The sequence below is a fragment of the Didymosphaeria variabile genome, assembly GCF_027946475.1.
Source record: "Didymosphaeria variabile strain IMI 356815 chromosome Unknown scaffold_3, whole genome shotgun sequence".
Classification (NCBI taxonomy): Eukaryota; Fungi; Ascomycota; class Dothideomycetes; order Pleosporales; family Didymosphaeriaceae; genus Didymosphaeria; species Didymosphaeria variabile.
The window spans coordinates 13,708-33,065 of NW_026611622.1; the positions used below are offsets into that span (position 1 = coordinate 13,708).

At 43.1% G+C, this 19,358-nt stretch overlaps 3 protein-coding genes across 3 annotated transcripts; 1 reads left to right on the top strand and 2 right to left on the bottom strand.

The window, feature by feature from the left end:
* Nucleotides 1-7,183: 7,183 nt before the first annotated feature.
* On the top strand, nt 7,184-8,006 carry N0V89_003375 (uncharacterized protein; the record flags this gene model as incomplete). Its single annotated transcript, XM_056212177.1, has 2 exons — nt 7,184-7,609; nt 7,656-8,006. The coding sequence occupies 2 exons, from the start codon at nt 7,184-7,186 to the stop codon at nt 8,004-8,006; spliced, it is 777 nt and encodes a 258-aa protein (XP_056072485.1).
* Nucleotides 8,007-14,624: 6,618 nt separating this feature from the next.
* On the bottom strand, nt 14,625-16,946 carry N0V89_003376 (uncharacterized protein; the record flags this gene model as incomplete). Its single annotated transcript, XM_056212178.1, has 3 exons — nt 14,625-15,172; nt 15,223-16,830; nt 16,886-16,946. 3 exons carry the CDS (start codon nt 16,944-16,946, stop codon nt 14,625-14,627), a joined length of 2,217 nt encoding a protein of 738 aa, XP_056072486.1.
* Nucleotides 16,947-17,792: 846 nt separating this feature from the next.
* Nucleotides 17,793-19,289, bottom strand: N0V89_003377 (uncharacterized protein; the record flags this gene model as incomplete). Its single annotated transcript, XM_056212179.1, has 3 exons — nt 17,793-18,364; nt 18,417-18,750; nt 19,008-19,289. The coding sequence occupies 3 exons, from the start codon at nt 19,287-19,289 to the stop codon at nt 17,793-17,795; spliced, it is 1,188 nt and encodes a 395-aa protein (XP_056072487.1).
* Between the last annotated feature and the right edge of the window lie 69 nt (nt 19,290-19,358).

Consider the following 19,358-nt stretch of genomic DNA (forward strand, 5'->3'; position numbering starts at 1 on the left):
AAGGCATAACCATATATTTATAGAGACTAAACTAGGTCCTAAATATAGTTTTCTACTTATAGCCTTTAGCTATCTATATATAATAATAACTATTACGTATATTAAATTTAGTAAACTATTTAGTTCTATAGAGCCTATCTATTAGCTCTATTATTAGTAGTAGAGGGTACTAGTTCTTAATAGTAGTATTATTTAGCTATCTATAATCTATATAGAGCTGTAGCTTACCGTTTTTTTTAGGTACCTATAGGATAGGGAATACTATAGGGCTCTAACTATTTTAGATATAACCTCTTACTAGGTTTTTCCTTAAGTATTCCCTTAGTTCCTATTTCTAATCTATAGATATTAGCCTTAGCTATTCTAGTTATAGTTTTATACCTTCTTCTAGTAGTATCTTATAATTCTACTTCTAGTAGTTAGGGAGTTCTTCTCCCTTAATCTCTTTAAAGAGTTCTATATACTCTTTATATTCTAGTAGAATAGTTATTTCTCTTATTCTTTCTTAGAGATCTAAGCGTTATATCTAGATAATTCTTACTTACTCTAGGTTTTCTTTTAGAATTTTAGCTATCTAGATAGCTAAGATCCCCCTAGTCTATCTTTTAACCTACTTATTTAGAGTTTCTAGGGTTATAGGTTATACCTACTTAGTATATTAGGCACTAGTAACCCTTAAGGTTACTTCTTAACTCCTTATAGTCTATTTTACCTAATCTATATTAGGGTTATACATAACTAGCTAGTTATATTCTATAATAGCTTCTAGGCTTCCTAAGTCTATTATTATAAAGCTATATTAGCTTTTAAATCCCTTAATTCTAATAGGTAGTAGTATTATTTCTAGGTATAACTAGCCTCTACTATAGCCTTAGGAGAGCGTACTATCTACTATTTTTAACTAGGCTAGTACCTCTTTATTTTTATATAGTAGATTATATTTTTCTACTATTTCTAGTAATATTAGATATTCTATTATACTAGGGTCTATTAAAGCTTTTACTTAGAATCCTCTAATTATAATCTACTTTATTATTTATAGTTTTATAGTACCTTTAGCTTCTACCCTATAAGCCTTTAGAATATCTATACTAGCTTAGCTCTCTACCTAGTAGCGTACTAGTTTTTTAATTACTCTTATTCTTAGTTATATATACCTTTATAGTGGTATTATTTATATAGTAGGTAGTTAGTCCTTAGTTATTAGAGTACTATTCTAAAGGGGTTTAATACCTTTCCCCTTAGGTATTATACTTTAGACCTTACTTCTAGGGCATTCCTTAGGTATTCTATTATTACTCTCCTCTATTATTAGCTTACTATAAGTATACGTAGGCGTTCTAATTCCTTACCTATTTCTTTATACTACTAATAGCCTATTATCTTACACTCCTAGTGTAGTATAAACTTATAGTTTAGATCTAATAGATCTATTACTATAGATTCTTTTTTACTAAGGTATCTAAGGTATTTTTACCTTCTATAGTTTATCTATTCTTAGGTTCCTATATAGTCTATATCTTTTTACTTAGGACACATATCTGCGTATTTATATTATAGGGTTTTATTATATTAATTAGGGCCCTTAGGCTAATTACCTATTAAGTATTTCTAGTTCTAATAAATAGGGTAGTTATCTATATAGTATACCTCCTATACTAGGGGCCTATAGTTCCTTTTCTAGACGTTAAATTAGTATACATAATAGTTTCTATCTTTACACTTATTTTTTTCTAACCTATAGTATTCCCTATCCCCTTAGTTTTCTTATACCCAGCTCCTTCTATTCTAGTAGTAGGAGTAGTCTATTATATAATATTACTAGAACTCTTTCTATATATATATATTAACTATTTTAAGTTACTAGGTAGGGTTCTATAGCTTCCCTTAATAGGTTACTACCTATTTATATATTTAGTGTGTATTTAGTCCTATAATTTTTATTTTTATATAGTATTACCTAGCTTAGTGCCTAAGTTCTCTATAGACCTAGTATTACTACTTAGTTACCCTATATACTACTATACCTCCCTTAGTAACTTAGTAGCCATCTTTATCTAAATACCCCTTAGGATTAGTTAGTTAGGTTTCCTAAGATTCCTCCTTAGAATCTAGTATTATAGTATTATTAGGGACTTTACCTAATTCTAGTATCTTTAGTTATAGCGTTACTATAGCTACCCTAATTATATTAGCTCTTTTACCTTATTCCTTATAGTTAGGGTAGTTAGCTTTAAAATACCCTTACTTTCTATAACTTAGGTAAGCCTTATTCTTAAAGTATTATTAGTAGATCTTATCCTACTTCTTTTACTATAGGGTATATTCCCTCTTAGTTTATACTTTATCCCCTATTATTATATTACTATCCTTATTCTATTTATCTCTATAGTTGCGCCTTTTTTAAGTATTAGCTTTCTAGTAATATATAGGCTTAGTTACTTTCTACTTTTCCTAGTTTTACTTATATAGGTAATTATCTATACATATAGCTAGTTCTATTAGTGCTTCTAAGTTATTAGGTTCTATATAGTATATAAGGCCGTCTTTTACTAACTCTTTTAGACTATTATAGAACGCTAATTAGAGTAGTGCATTATCCTAGTCTATTTTAGCTTAGAGTTATTTAAATAATAAGGTATACTTACCTATTAATATAGTTTATTTTAGTCTTTAGATCTATTACTTAGCCTACTTTACCTTATTAACTTTACTAAATATAATAGTTATCTATTCCTAGAATAACTTCTAATCCTTAAAGACTAGTTTAGTGTCCTTCTAATATTCCTTAATATTATCCTTATTTTCTATATAGTTATCTACTAGGGGTTATATCCACCTAGTGGCCTATCCTACTATATATATCCTAGCAGCTAGTATTTAGTCTTATTCTTTACCTATAGTAGCTTTATAAGAGCGATTATATAGCTTTATATTAGTAAGGAATAGTTTTAACTTTTCTTAGTTCCTATTAAAGAGTTCTAGGACTTTAAATATTCCCTTAATTAGGGTAGTAACTATTACCTATCCCTAAAACTATTCTATTAATTATGCTAGTTACTCTTAGAGTTATTAAATCTAATTAGCCTAGTTAGTTATAACTATAGCTACACTAGTTATAGGCCTAGAAGTAGAACTTCTAGCCACCGCCCTTAATACTTATAAGCTAGTTAGTATTACTATTACGTCTTATACCTTTAGGTAGTTAAAGTATTATAAGGGGTTTCTATATACCTAACCTAGGTTATACCTTATAGGTATTTAGTGGACAAGAGTAGATAAATAATAATAAGAGAGTAAAAGAATATCCTAACCTTACTATAGAAGGTAAGGTAATAATTATATAAAAAGACTAATAGATCTTAATATAGAAGAGGTACTCTAATTTTAACTATAGAATTTTAACTATAAAAAATAGGAAAGATTCTAAAGTCTCTTTAGACTATATACTATTCTTTATTATCTAGGAGATTCTACCTAGACTCTAAGGTCCTAGAACCTCCTAAGGTCCCTAGGGTCTCTAAGGTCCCTAGGGTCTCCTACTTATACTAGACCTTATTACGTAATAAATAATATAAGCTACCTATCTAGCTAGCCTATAGGGCTTAATCTAGCTTACCTCTATTACTAATATTCTAAGTATAATCCTCCCTACTCGCCTTACTTAGTCCTACCGTAATTATAATAGTATATTAGATAGTTATTTACTATATATAATATCTATAAGAGTTTATAATATACTAAATACTTAGTTAGTATTTAGAAGTTATCCCCCTCTATAGGTTTAATTTTATCCTTTAAACGTTCTTCCTTAATTAGAATCTAGTATTTTATTATAATTTAGAATATATATACTTTATCTACCTACTTAATTTTATTAGCTATTTAAGTCTAGGTTTAATTATCTAGTATCTCTACTACTAGAATTATATTTCTTTTAACCTACTTATTAAAGCTAGTAAACTTAGTATTTCTTAGAAACTAGATCTTCTAGTTCTTATAAACTTTATAGATTATTTTCCTATATAAGTTTTTATAGTAAAAGCATATTCCCTTAATTTACTATTTAAAGTTAGTTAATCTAATTATTTTAGCCACCTTAAGGGCTAGTCCTTCTAGCTAGAAGTACTCTATTTCTCTAATATAGATATTCTTTCTAGGAGATATAGGTACTTCTTATATAGGTAATAAGGAGAAGGGTTTCTCCCCTTAAAGAGTTAATTAGAATAGGGTATTAACTAATTTATCTAAACTACTCTTCTATTTCTTATTATCTAACTTACTATTTAAGTTACTTATATTAAAAAATCCTAGAACTTAGGTATTTTATTTCTTAAGCTATAGAATTATTTATTCTTTTTAGGTTACTACTAACTTTTTACCTATTAGCTAGTATCCTATATCTTTCTTTATTTTTATATATAATATATATATATCCTAGAAGTACTTAGCCTAATAGGTAGCCTTATATTTCTTACTACTAGCTAGTTTCTCCTTAGTATCTCTTAAAGTTTTTTATTTTTTTAGTTTCTCTTTAGTACCCTTTATAGACTTATTCTAGCTTTTACTTAGGTAGTTTCTAGCTATATAACCTTTTTTACTATAGCTAAAGTAGATATCTTTTTTATATTACTTCTTCTTTATTATATTCTAACTTAATCTCTTTTCTTTATTAGTATCTAAGACTATTAGGTCCCCTTTATTATAGGTTTTATAGTTTTAGCTATTTATACTATATCTACTTCCTTTCTTATTATCTTACTTCTATAGGAATAACTTATTATCTACTTAGATAGCTTATTTAATTATTATAGGTAGAGTTATTAGCTTCTCTATTCTAATTATTTTATACCTAATATCTAACTTTAGTCCTTTATAGAATCTTTATATTAGGGCCCTTTCTCTATAGTCTAAGACCTTATTAGCTAGCTACTTAAATACTAATATATAAGCTACTACTATCTTAGTTTATTAGAGTTTTAAAAGTTTTTATTTAGCTATATATTCTATATTAATATTACTAAAGATTAATTATAGTTTTCCCTTAAAATAAGTATAGCTTATAAAAATAAGATTAGTTTCTATTTTCTAGTTATTAACTTAGCTTATTCTCTAATTTATAAGGTAATTATTAAACTAGTCTATTACTTTTCTAGTAAAGTAGGTAGCTATATAGACTACCTTTTAGTCTTTATTTCTAAAATATTCTTAATTTAGGTCTAGGTAAAGAGATATTAAGACTAGAAATCTCCTAAGTTTAGTTTAAGTACTATTAAACTTCTTTAAATCTATAAGTTTTAGTAGTCTATTTCTTATTTAGAGTTCTATCTACTAGATTTACTCTTTTATTATATTATTAGCTCCTCCCCCTATTCCTTCTAATATAACTCTAACTTACTTAACTAATTACTTATAGGCTTCCTTAGCCCTAGTATTTTCTTTATTAAGGTAGTTAAGTTATTTCTTTATCTAGACTAGGTCTATTAGGTCTAATAATATTAGTTAGTTTACTATAGGAGCTATTATTAATACTAGTAATCTAGGTATATACCTATAGAGACTCTTAAGACATAATTATTAAAGTATAATAGGGCCTCTAGGACTATATTACTAGCTATAGCCCTATTAGGGTTCTAGTAAGAGATAAGTAGTATATAGGGTAGTATAGATTATATAGGGTATAAATATTAATTAATTACTACTATAAGAATATATTACTAAAGACTTAATAGTAATCTTCTATAAGAAAACTAGATATAGAGAACTATATTATAGATTAATAATAAAGGCTTACCCTATAGTAACCTATTATCTCTATATACTACTATCTAATAAATAGCTCTATAGGCTCTATCTATAGATTCTTATAGATCTATAGATCCTAGCTCTATAGCTCTATATTCTTAGTATCTATAGATCTATAAATCTAATTACGTAACTTCTTATATATTTATATTATACTTAGTATCTAACCTATAATCGTATTCTTCTCCTATATAATCTAATTAGTTGCTACTATTATCGACGTAAGTCCCATAATTCCGTTGCGGCGTAGTAGCCATAATAAGCTCCCATCCCACCACTATGGTCACTAAGACCATCTCGGTTAAAGCGACGACTAAGCCTGGTTGCGCCGCCATTAACGCTTAGGGCGGCACCCAAAGCTCTAGACCGGGGTGCAGTACTCAGACCTCTGCGAGGCTACTAATGGTTGCATTGCAATGCAACACTTGAGCCATGCCAGCTCGGGCATAGCGCACCTTGGAATTGACAGCACGCTGTAACCTTCCCAGGCACATAAGAACCAGCTCTACTAGCCATCGCGATGGTCGCTAGGGTTGCAGGAGTAGAAAGACTTCTCCGGGAGTACGGGAAAGAACAAGTACGCTGAGTCTTAATGTAATTAGGGCATCTGGGTCGACTTTCGTCGCATTTAATGTGGCGCGCTTTGCACTCACTGCAGCCGTTTTTGGATGTGCGGTGGGCGCGACGACGCTTCTGGAGATGGTCGGCTGGATGTAACGATTCTGGCGTCATTGTGTACAAATTGAATAGCGGCAGCAGGAGGGTAGAGGCTAAGCCGTGATGCTTGAAAATGAGACCTGAGAACGTAATTGTTTATATCGTAGGAAACAAAGGCCACAATGTACGGCAAATGCGTAACGCTGAAGATGCAGGTCGCAACGCGCGCAAACAGTCAGTGCCAGCGCACCCTGAGCGCCCCACTTAATCAGCGGAGAAAAGGCTTGGACTATGCAACTCCACGAAACCATCACGTTACGCGCCGCGCTTATGCCGTCTCATCCATCGCCCTTTCACTGTCGTTCTTGATGACCACTGTCGGTCATCAAGCCTTCGTCATTCTTTCGCGATTAGATATGAACAGTGCGAACTACTCTACTCGTGTTTGACCCATTTGTTTCGTCATTAACTCTTACAAACATGTCTGCCCAAACGCTTACACGAGCGGCTGCACTCACGCGAGTCTTGGGCCAGTCAGGCCGTCGCTACCTCGTCGAACGCATTCTTCAAGACAAACCTGGGAACCAGGGACGCGTGTATCTTGCGACGTGAGCCAGATGAACATAGACCTACAAACACTAACGTAACGGTTGTTAGGTCTGGCGACCAGAAGTACGTCTTGAAAAGTGTTGCGCCACACGACTTTAAATACTTTAAGGATATGTTCGACGACCTTCGGAGCTCACCCTACCTCCTACGTGTGTCTGACGATGCCTGCCCCGACGAATCCGTGTTCGTCTATAAATACCTTCGAGACCACCTTCTGTCTTTTGTCCAAAATGAAGTTCCGCTTCCCATAACCAAGCGAATTCTCCGAGATGCCCTGCGTGGAATCGCTACTCTGCATGGCAAAGGAATTGTTCATACCGATATCAAGGCGAACAACATCTTGATAGAATGGAAGGACCAGGATGGCGAAATGGCAGTTGAGCAAGTGCAGGTTGCGGACATTGAGGATGCGGCCTATGTACCCAAAGGTTCTGTTATTAGGGGAAGGCAAGTCGGAAACTGGATGTGGCGAAGTCCAGAGGCGCACGCATCGGCTGACGTGCACACGCCGTCAGATATGTTTTCTTTTGGTCTTGTGGTAAGTCTCTCCAATCTTCGACAGTCCCCGATCTGAAGCACTACAGTGCATCTATGCCATGACGAAACGAGTGGTACTCGCAGTAGACGAAGAAGAGATTCCAGAGGGCATCGAACTCTTGGACATTGTTCTCGAACGTCAGCTTTCTTACTTCTCTGATCTAGAGGGTATAGATGGTCTGATTCAGTACCTTGGCAACAGTCCCTGGGCTCAACTCATTGCGATGGTAGCAGCGGACTTCAATGCGGACAACCCAAGACGGCCATTTGCATTGTGGCAGGACATCGACCCTGAATTCAAGGACCTTGTCGTACGGATGATGAATGTGGACCCCACTCGGCGGCTCACAGCTAACGAGGCATTGGCACATAAGTGGTTCTCAGACGTTCCGCGATGATAGTCGAAATGGGAACTGGCAGTTTACGCTGCAATCGCCCTTTACTTTCCTGTCCCAAACATGGATTGGATACCCGTTCCCGAGTTTCCAGCCACGTCAGCAGCTCACAGATGTCCGAAAATCGACATGTGGGTTTGTATTCTCCCGAAGAGGTGTGTGTCGTGAGCTAAACGTAAACTATTTTTCGGAGGCTATCTAAGTACTAAATATCAGAGTAGAATCCTACCTTATACCACAGAGTGTCCTTTCGACCCCCTCCATAGTGTCTTCGTATTTTCGAGGTATGATTCTCACAAAACTTCCTCGAGCCATGATGAGTATACCACTATGACTACCTAGCTCGTACAAGGTTTGGCCTTGCAGCGCCTCCACATCTGCAACGACAGCCGCTCTGTGATCTATTAACTTCCTCGCCTTTTCTACTGAAAGCCATTCGATGCTGTAGATAATCTCTAATTTGTTTCGATTTGCATCTGAGGTTGGTCCTGCGGTGTGCTCAACGTGAAGCTCAAGGCACCCTGTAGTATGAAATTGTGGTTCGCGCGCAGTCCCAATACTGCTGAACTGTGGCACACCCTTTACCAGTTGTGCACGGTCGCTTGAGATGACCTTGCGGTGGGTTGTTTAAGGACTATATTACGAGGATAGTTACGTCGCATACTGCTCCGACAAGTGTATCTTAGGAACTTTATCTCCTATCGTGATAGCACTTCCTAAGCTAAGTACGGAAGACACGCCCTCTATATCCTCTAAGAAGGAAAGCGATGCTCGGCCCTTAGATAATATTAAGTGTTCCCAAGGTTTGACTGTGTCGTCCGCTAAAGAGTTAATTGCAGATGCTACCTTCTGTTTAGTTGCCTCTGCCAAAGCTAACGTGTGCAATGTTGATGCAGATAATTATAGTGTAAGCAATATACTCTTGTTCGGAAATAGATATATAGCATTTGTCTTCTTAAGAGCAGCATCTTTAAACTATCTTTAATGCGATCTTCTAGCGCTGAGTTGAGTCTCCGATCCAAATTAATGAGATTGGGCATTAATGGCAATCTCCATCCAGGATATAATTGCCTATAGTAGTAAGGCGTATGCATCTTCCTATATATTACAAGGAAGGCATTACACAGGAAGCATGCATCCTTACTAGAACAAACTACTCGTGGCGGTAGACTCGAAGCATTAAGCTTATAGTAAAAAATAAGTTGAATTTTAGCATATATCTTTACCTCTCGTAATGTTTTCTTTATTTAAATAGCGAACTGGTCGTTGAGCGTAGGACTACTCATCTTTAGGAGACGACAGAGGTAGGCTATATCTAGCCCTTAGTAGGTTCTGCTAATTCTTGCAATCGTAGATGCGAGTAGTGGAGTAAGGTGCTCACTTAAAACTTAGGCAAAAGCCTCTTTAGGTAAATTAACGTTTACAACCTTTATTCGCCGCAGTGAGGGAAATTTTCTGGCTGTGCGATATAAATATCTTACAGCCTCTTAATACCTCGACACCTTAATAACGATATTAACAAGGTTTTGCCTTGGACTTAGGCACATCGCACGATTTAGTACTAAGTCCATAAGGGCTTAAAGATCTCTAACTTGCTTTAGCCGGTAAATGCCTTCTACCAGATCCTCTAATTCCGCCCGCTTCTAGTGTCTAGTCCATAAGTCGGCTAGTCTTACAACATCCTTAGCTCTTTCTATAAATAATCGGACGGGTAGATTGCGCAACATCTACTAATTAACTTGCTTGAGGGAATTAATAGCTTCGCTTAGGACAACTCTAAGGGGTCGTTAAGGGGTTCCCCTATTCCTAGCCAAGAATCTCAGACGCCTGAGGATGCGTTGAGAATACATAGAAATAATTGCAGTAAGTACATGATGTTCTATAGCTTAGTTTCTGTCTTGTTCTTAAAATGGTCATTAATGGTAGGTACAAAGAAGCTTGCTCAGCATACCTTCTAATACCTCTGACAGAATCGTGAAGATTGTCTCGAGGCCCTGCTTCAATTTTTGAAGCTCGTCATAGCCATCTCCCCACTTGGTCCTGTTCACGGCGAGCATGACATTCAGCGATGCCGACTTGGGGTTCTCTTCGACGCAGAGCGCTGGCACGTGGTTACGAGTAGATGTGGAGGTCTGACTAGCGCGGCAATGTCGTGTAACAAGCTTGCATTGACTTCCAAATTGTGCCCTGACCTATCAACAGAAGGGACAGTCACTTTGAGGCAAACAAGTAGCATCTTTGACAGCCGCTTCATTTCCGAAGCCAACAATAAAAACTGAGCCTGACAGTCCCCCGCAAGCGGCGCTGAGCCACTTCAATCTCTTCTCACACCCGCTTGCGTATACCGAGTCGGATGTCAATCGCTCGTGAACTCGGTTATCCCTTGTTACAACTTTGGCATTGAACCTGAAGCGGTCCATGCCGCAATTTGAACAGCATGCTCGGCAGTATTCGCACAAGGGGTTCTTGATGTAGCTCTGCAACAGGTCCCTCGCAAAAGCGAGATTCTCAGATATGGTATTCTTGAAGCATTCTGCAGTGTCGGTGTCCTTAAGCATACTTGAATATATTTTCTTACTGCGATGCAAGCAGTTTCCCCTAGTCCGAGGAACGAAACGGGTTTCGGACACGCGACTAATTCACTCATCGTAAATCCACGAAAATGGAATAGGCGACGAACGATAGAGGTCATGTAATCCCATATCTAAGTTCAGTCTCAAGTGTGTTTGTAGTAGAACATGTAAATCGCGGTAATCAAGAGCTTACTTGCTACCAGTGCCGGTATCGTGTCTCAGCAGTCGCTGCACGTCGTCACCCATGCACACAACATCTCAATCATCAGTAGCAGGCTGCTGAGCTATATACGATAAATATTATCAGGAGGTATTCTGGGATTGAGGTCTGCTAGGCTTGTAGACTACTGGATTTATACGAATAGACCTATGGTTTGTATTGAGAATTTACTCTATACATTCTAGATGTTCTTTCCAGAACCAATGACCGTATTTGGAGGATCAGATGATCACCAGAGCAGAACAGCTAGAAGGAACTCCTCAACGTCCCCAAGAGCTGGCCCAACTCATCACGAGTATGGCGGAATGCTCTCGTTGGTCCTTGATAGTCCTTGCTATATGCTCGCGCAAGCAAATCTAGATAGCCGGGATGAGGATCCCAATATACAGCGATGAATCCACCTTCATTCTCATTCCAAGATTTTTCGGGCTGGTCGATGATGAAAATGGCTCGGTTCCATTGGTCATGGCCGCGCAGTTCCGGGACGTGAAAGTCATTGTCTCCAGAAGCCTCTCTCGCGGCGACCTCCGCGAAAATATGGGCTTTGCACTTAGTGATTCTCTCCTCTTCAGACGCGTAGGCAGCAAATGGCATGCCCCAGACATCGATGCGATCAGGCTGGGAGCGACCACCTACTTCACGCTCTTCGCGCGTCTCCTTGTGCACCTTCTCGGCCAAGGCCTTGAGATGGTCCGGATCGGCAGCTTGGGGCGTTGTATCATAGATTTAGAGGGACCATTGGGGGCGTTCGTTTGCGATGTCAAAGTCTGAGGCCGACCATCCCGGGGGAACTTGCACAATCTCTTCGCGCACCCAGGCGGTATAACAGGGTGTGCTATCGTGGCTTGGGACTTCCTCGACGAGATATTGCTCACAGATTTTGATTGGTGGTAGGCCGCCTGTCGATAGTCTTCTCTCTGGGTCGTGAGACATGAGTGTTTACGAAGTGTGAGCGCGCACGCGCGCTCCACATTTTCAGGTCCAGGAATGGACTAACCTCCGATGACCTCTAGCATCATTTTGGCCTAGCGCGACGGACATAACTTCACACCTAAGACCTGTCCATTGCCATTCTTCAACCCGAATATTCGCACCTAGGAGACACTCGCATGGGCTTCATGCTATGTTGCAATGGGCCAAACGCTGCGACGGTCGTGTGCCGCATGCGCCAAGTCAAAGCTCGGTTGTGATTTGCGGTTGCCGCGGTGTTCGCGCTGCGAAAAGCGCAAAGCCATATGCGTGTACGCGAACGAACCCTTGACAGGGCCACCGGCTGCTCCAAAGTGGCATCATGATACGACGACACCGTCACCTGAGGCATCCTCGGGAACATTGACACACTACCGGCCTGGATCTCTGGATATGGACCCCTTTGATTCATACCCGCAGACCCGGCTTCCCCGGGAACAAATTCAGCGACTCATTCATACCTGTACGTGAGCCATCATCACGCAATGTGTCAGGGCTTAACTAAACAGTCTAGTCCTGCACAAAATCGCCTTTCAGTATTACCCTCTAGACCTTAGCGCAACTTCGAATCCATTTCTAGTTTCTTGGTGGTGAGTTCACCCAACACACACGAGTCCCAAGGCCTCTGTCCATCGTTCGCTTGCTTACCGGGCAGGCCAATCGCGCTGGGGGATCCAGCGTTATTTCACGTCTCGCTTCAGACGGCATGTCTCGACGAGGAGCTGTGGGCTCAGAAGGGCTTCCAAACATCGGAACTACTGATGGCTGACTCTGTCGCGCTGCTTCGCCGGAAGGTCGAAGACACATCACTCGCCGTCCAAGACGGTACCATGAATTCTGTGATCACCCTTGCGGCGATTGAAGTGAGCTTCTCTTACACTAGCCTACGCTCCGAGCATATTAGGATAACGCTGATGCCATGAAACTTTAGTTCGGCAAGGGTAACCTGGAAGTCAGTGAGATGCACGTTGACGGCGTTAAAAGACTTGTCGATCTCAGGGGTGGCATCAACGCCGTGAGACAAACAAGTCCTCTCACAGCGAGGATGGTGAGCTGGTGAGAATATTTCTCCGTTTGTCAAGATCAAGCTCATACATGAATAGGGTTTCAATGCTTATCATGCGACAGCCACAGTTCGAAGCGCAAGATGACTTTGGTACAGGAAGTGGCATTCCGCCTATATCCGAGTGGCAATTGGACCCATTTGCCACCCCCGAGGATGCATGGTACCTCTGCGAAAGCAATTGCGATATAACCACCAGAAATGTCTTTAAACGTCTACAAAATGTCTTCCAACAAGCAAACAACTCATCATTACCGCCCACACGTCTCCATGACTTGGCAAGTTTTGTCATCCATCGCCTCCTCTCCGCATCTGCAGCTCCGCAGACAAATCTACCAGCGTCATCTTCCGAATGCATTCGTTATGCGCTGATTTTATATATGTTCATCGTTCAAGGACCGACATATTACACTCACGCCGTTATACTACAAGATATTGTCGATCGATATACTGTTCATCTCGAGCAGATCGAATCGGACTTCCGCGTTTACGATGCGATAGACGTGTGGCTGCATGCAATTGGCCTCGTTGCTGCAGCTGGAACAACCAGCTACCAGTGGTTCACCAGTCGAACCGGAACGATTACTGCTTCGATGGCATTGACCGGGTGGGAAGATGTGTTCGCACGGATCAAGAGCGTGCTCTGGTTGAATATCCCGCACGGCGAATGCATGTTCCGCCCGCATTGGGACGAGGCCTTCCAGATACCAGAATGGGTGGAGGTGGAAGACCTAGATTAATGCCCGAATGAGATTCTTATCTCCTGAAGGTACGATCATCGTATGTGTTGGAACGTACGGCGTTACAAAAATCTTATCAAGTCTGGGGCGATTGAACGCGCGAAGTGTCGAAGCGCTGGAGCAGACTCTCGATAATCAAAGACGATCGTATCCCTGAACATGGATCGTCTATGGTTCGGCGACCTTTATTTTGAAGACACCTGCAGCCCAAATCTGTGGAACAACCACGCTGTTCCGAGGTGTTCATATGCACGCATGCCAGAAATCTAATTGCGTAGGGCAGGGCCTGGGAGCTTACCGCATGGCGATGAACACCACGTTAACGCAAGGTCTGCTTCGGCCTCGCAGTTCAACAGATCTTGATCAGGTACTACAATGAGAGGATCGCTCGCGATATCTCGAGAGTTACTACTGGAATCAGTTGTACGGTGGAATATTCCGTAGAGCGTATGACACCACCCACCCCTATGTTGCGCCGAATGCAGACCTTGTGCGTAATGAGCGTACGGCTTTGCCCCATAACATGAGGCTCTGGGCATGAGCTCAGTTGAGTGGGACTGGGGTGGGATCTGCATGACGACCGATGGCCTGGCAATGATAGCCGTCCCTCAGCCATTTGGGACGAGTGCACACGCGATAACTCTTTGGAATGACAAGGCCTTGGATGAAGACTACTGGGATGAGAACGATTGGGGCGACAGTAAATGGGACAATGAAGACCATCATCAAGGCCCTCACCGCCATCGCAGAGGTCGCCTTCCCGGCTACTATAGGAACCTTACCAAGTTGACAGACGACTTCCACCCACCAAGAGGCTTCGAAGTACCTGTCCCGCTTGATACTCCAAGGCCTGTAACACTGCCCAGTAACGCCTATCCGTACGCTGCGCCTCCATTCTTTAAAATCGATTTTCAAAGCCGACTGGGGCTGGCAGACAGAGTCGCGAATATGGACGCAAAAAAGGATGAGTTCGGCTTCACGATAACAGTGTATTCATATAAACATCTGTAATAAACTGTGTTCCAATTCCATCCATTGACGATTAGCACCAAGTGACTACTGCTTCTTCAGCCAAATCAACTTGCTCAGATAATCCGCCCTATCCCACTGAATATTGATGCCACCGTTCATATACGTCGCCCCAGTATACGTCCCATTATCGAGGTCATTGAAGTACCTCGCTTTCGGGTCCAAGCCTTGCAACTTGACCGCCGGCGCAGCAGGCTTCACAGTGTACTTCTGCTGGAAAGCAAACACGATACTCTCGCTCCCGTCCTCGGATACGAACTGCGTCGCAGGCCAAGGCGTGGTGTCGGGAAGCGCAAGGCGGTAGAACGTGCCGGAGATGACGATCGGATTGACCTTCTTCGCGTCCGCCATGATGGATGGGAGGGCGGCGGCTTCGTGCTCGGTGAGCTCCTCGGGGTTGAGTTCGAGCCCGAAGGAGCCGCATTGCATGGCTACATGGCCGCGGAACTCGATGGAGATGTTGCGCTGGTTGAAGCCATTGGGTGCTTTTGAGATGTGGCAGCCCATTGCAGAAGGCGGATAAATTAGGGATGTGCCGAGCTGGATCGTGAGTCGATCCGATGCGTCGGTATTATCTATAAGATGTGAGTTCTAGGTTTGTCGCATGCAGCAAGAGCTGACTTACCAGAAGTCCAATGCTGCGGCCAGTAGTGAAGCAGTCCAGCGTCGAAGCGTCCGCCACCAGAGGCGCAACCTTCCCATAGGACATCAGGATAACGCGTTGTCAAGTTATCGATGACGCGGTAAAGGCCGAGCATGTAATTATATGAGTCTGATGGGTGAGACAGCTCGTGCATCCCGCGGTTATTGTCCCATTTGACATACTGAATGTTGGCTGAATCTAAGATGCCCGAGACTGTGTTGATGATAAAGTCTTGGACTTCTGGCAGGCCTACATTGAGCACCATCTGGTTCCTAGTGAGAGTCCTCGCATGCTTGCCTGCGTGCAGAACCCAATCTGGATGCTCGTTGTAGAGCGTCGAATTAAGGTCGACCATTTCTGGTTCGACCCAGATACCGAATTGAAGAGGTTCCGTGGAGTTCAGAACGGTGAAGTTGTTGACTTGCGCCACGTAGGGGCCGAGGCCGTTGGGGAAATACTCTGGGTTTGGAGTCCAGTCTCCGAGTCCCAATGAGTCGTTTTGGCGTGGGTATTGGACGCCGAACCAGCCATCGTCGTTCACAAAGAGTTGGACACCCAGCTTCTCCGATTCTCCCGCCAACCTGACTAGTGAAGTCTGGTTGATGTCGAAGCCAAGACCTTCCCACGAGTTAAGCAGGATGGGCCGTGTCATGTGAGTTTGCTTCGCTCGCGACAGGTGGCTCTTATACAAGTCGTGGAAAGACCGGGACATGCCGTTCACGCCATCTGCAGAATACACGGCCACTGCTTCCGGAGACTGGAAAGACTCTCCAGGCTTCACCTTGATGCTCGAATGCAGAGAGTTTAGCCCAAACAGAACGCGCACAAAGCCATTCGAGAACCTCTCGGCGGTTGCTTCGAAGCTTCCGCTCCATACCAGGTTGAAGCCCCATGCCTCACCGGAAGTCTCGGTTGTAGTAGGAGATACTAGCGCAAAGAAGGGGTTGTGGAGATGTGAGCTAAAGCCTTCAGTGCTTCGGAACGTAGTCTCGCCGTAATCGATCTTTCTCTTTACTCTGTTGAACTCGTGCGACCAGTCACCTTGGACCTCGATCATGTCCAAATCCAAGTTGGGGAAGTCGGTGCTGAAGCTGGCTGCTCTTTCAATTGAGATATTCCCGGTCCCATTATTGGTAACGCTGAAACTTCTCGCAATAGCATTGTATTTGGGAAATATCGAGTAGGAAAGCACGGCGGAAACATCCGATACGTTGTCATACAGGTGTACCTGAAGTGTCGAGACGTCGCTATTATTACCGTACGTGGCAGGCAAACCCGGTAGCTCTGGTTTACCTTGGGTTACCTTGTGTGATTGATAGAGCAGAGCGGTTACGGTGTCCCCGTCAGGGTGCTCGATGTGGATTGCAGGAAGCCGTGGATCACTTCGGCCGACATCGGGGAACTCTCTCCGGAAATTTGCCAAGTTGTCGTGCCAACCCCATCCCAGCACAAAGGCTGCTGGCGTGAAGTCATCTACCGGCGCTCCAAAATGATCTGAGATGAGTTCACCAGACTCTGTGTCGACGTGGAAAAGGTACGACACATTGTCTCCGGCCAACGTGAAATTGGTGCCGCCATTGTCCGATATAGCTGTGCGTCACGTCAATCGAGGAAACGAATATCAAATGGTACAAGAAATAATCACCTTGACTAACAGACACCGTGGCGAGCAATGCCGACAGAAAGACTGCGCGAACAACACCCATGGTGAGCCGTGACCGAGGGATGAAGCATCGTGGGCAAAGGCCACCGTGCCGCGCCTATATGTCGTGAAAAACTGCACGCGGAGCTACAGCACGGAACGAAGCCGATCGTGAGGGGTACACGGGGTACAAGCCCAAAGCTCCACAGCCTGTGGGGAAGCTGCATAAAGTTTGACAGCCAAGGCCGCGGCCGTTGACGATGTTCGTGGACCTCCAGGCGGAAGAACTCACTCCGATCTCTCCTTCTTTATGGGGTTAGAGCATTGCCGCATCGAGCCGTGACAATTCCCCGAGCCTCCCCGCCTCCCCGTTCCCTTTCGGCGCTTTTATCACGTGCTGTTGGGCAGCGTTCCTACATGTTGTGATTGACTTGAGTTGTTGTTGAGCGGCGATGCCTAGGACGGAACCGTGGTACGCGAAGGGGCTGCGGGAAGCGCCGTAAACCTCTGCATTGCCTATCCCACTTCCATCTTCATCCTCCACACCCTTGTCCACATGCCATAGTACGCGCCGCCCTCGCCGATGTGCTTGCGCCGCTAATCTTGGCCGGCGGACCGCACTTCCGTTCCAAGGTGCATCTCCACTAACTCTCTTTGTTGGGCTTATGCAGACTTCAAGAGGCAGAAAAGGAACGGGAATGGCTGAGGTAAATGAAAGTTCGGGAAATGGACTTGAACGGAATTCGTAGACGGATGATAAGTGACAAAGATTGCATCAAGTTACGCAGTGTACTAATGAAGCAAGTACAAATTCCGTCTGTACAGACATCCACGCCGCTCGACCCCGCTAATAAGAACAAATTACCCTTCAATGCAAACATAGAAGTGTATCAGAACAGCAATCTCAACATCAAGCAACCTCAGCAGTCTGCACAGCATGCTGATATCTTAACGGCAACTGCGGCGCCGGCACCGGCACAGGAACCTCATTGACGCTCCCAGGCTCGACATAATCTTTATGCCCGTTAACCCTCAGCCTCAGCTTCCTGCTCTCGGCATAGACAACCCTCCTCATCCGATTCGTACTGCCCAGCGGCCGATGCACCTTAAGTCCATGCCAACTATTCACCGTGATACGATCATCCCACCACACGCGGAATTCAGGCAGCCAGCTATCCTGCGGGGGGAACTCCAGCGTAGCGATCTGCTCGAAGGGGTATTTCGTCGCGTCCCATTCGATGCCGATATCGTCTACTGGCTGCTCGGCTAGGTCTTGGAGGAGCTGCGCGCAGAAGGAGTAGGTTGTTTTGTGCTTCATGTGGAAGGTGCGCAGCTCTTGGGAGATGATGTTGATGGGGTCGGAGGATTGGATCTCGGTGGATTCGAGGTTTTTTTGTACCTCGCTGAGAGGGAAGACCCCGAATTTGGCTACGTAGGAGCCGAAGCGGTAGGCGGATTGGGAGTACTCTGGCATGGCGACCACTGGGTGGGTTAATTACTGGCACAAATGCTGGCTGTGTAATCGTGCACTCACTGTGTTGCTTCGGCAGTTGGCTTCCAAGGGTGGCAACATCAGCGTCTACACGCTTTGACTGCTCGTCTGCAAAAGTAGGGAGGTCGTTCCAGTTCCGCTCGAGCGAATCGGCAATGTCGTATGTGGTCTCTGGATCGCGGAGCTCGAGTATGGGATAGTTGTTGAACGTCCAATCCTGCGTCTTCTTGTCCTCTCCCCATATCTTCTCGCCTTCTACACCGAAGATCTTCATCCCGATGCCTCTTGGGGCGGGTATGTTATCGGGAACGATCTTCGGTGTGAGAGAAGAATAGCGCATGATCACATCGTACGACCCGGGCTTAGCGAACATGCCCTGGGCAAGATGAGGAGACAGATTATCGTGCACGATGACTAAGGTTGGATATCAGCAACTAGAAGGATAGCCTCATATCGTCTCAAGCTCTCACTAGCAGCAGCTTAGTACAACCTCCAAGTTCGCCCGGGAGAACGCTAGACCCACCATTTGCCCATAACACAACCTTGCGTCTTCAGATGAGTACCCCGTAGACAATGCATATGCCTAGACACGCAGATTAGAAGTCAGTTAGTTCAGAAAAGTTGGGATAGTACAAAGTGTTTATGTCGAGACATATCGACTTCGTACCCGGGCAATACTTGCTCATTGAAATTCATCATCTGAAAGCGATTAAACTGCTCAGACACAGCCTGAATCTTCTCCTCTTCCCCCGGCTGTATCTTCTCCACGCCCTCCGCATCCCAGCGGATATATGTCCCTGGCGCAGGCTTGTCTTTCCCTCCAGCCTTCACGGTTCCGTTCGCGAGCTTGCCATTGTGGATGTTCTCGATGCGGTGGTGGCTCGCTGGACAGGTCGCGGCTTTGGGTCCGTTCATCTTGGAGACTGGAGGTTTAGGATGGGCGTATCGACTATCGATACCTATGGTAAGTTCAAGATGTGTATG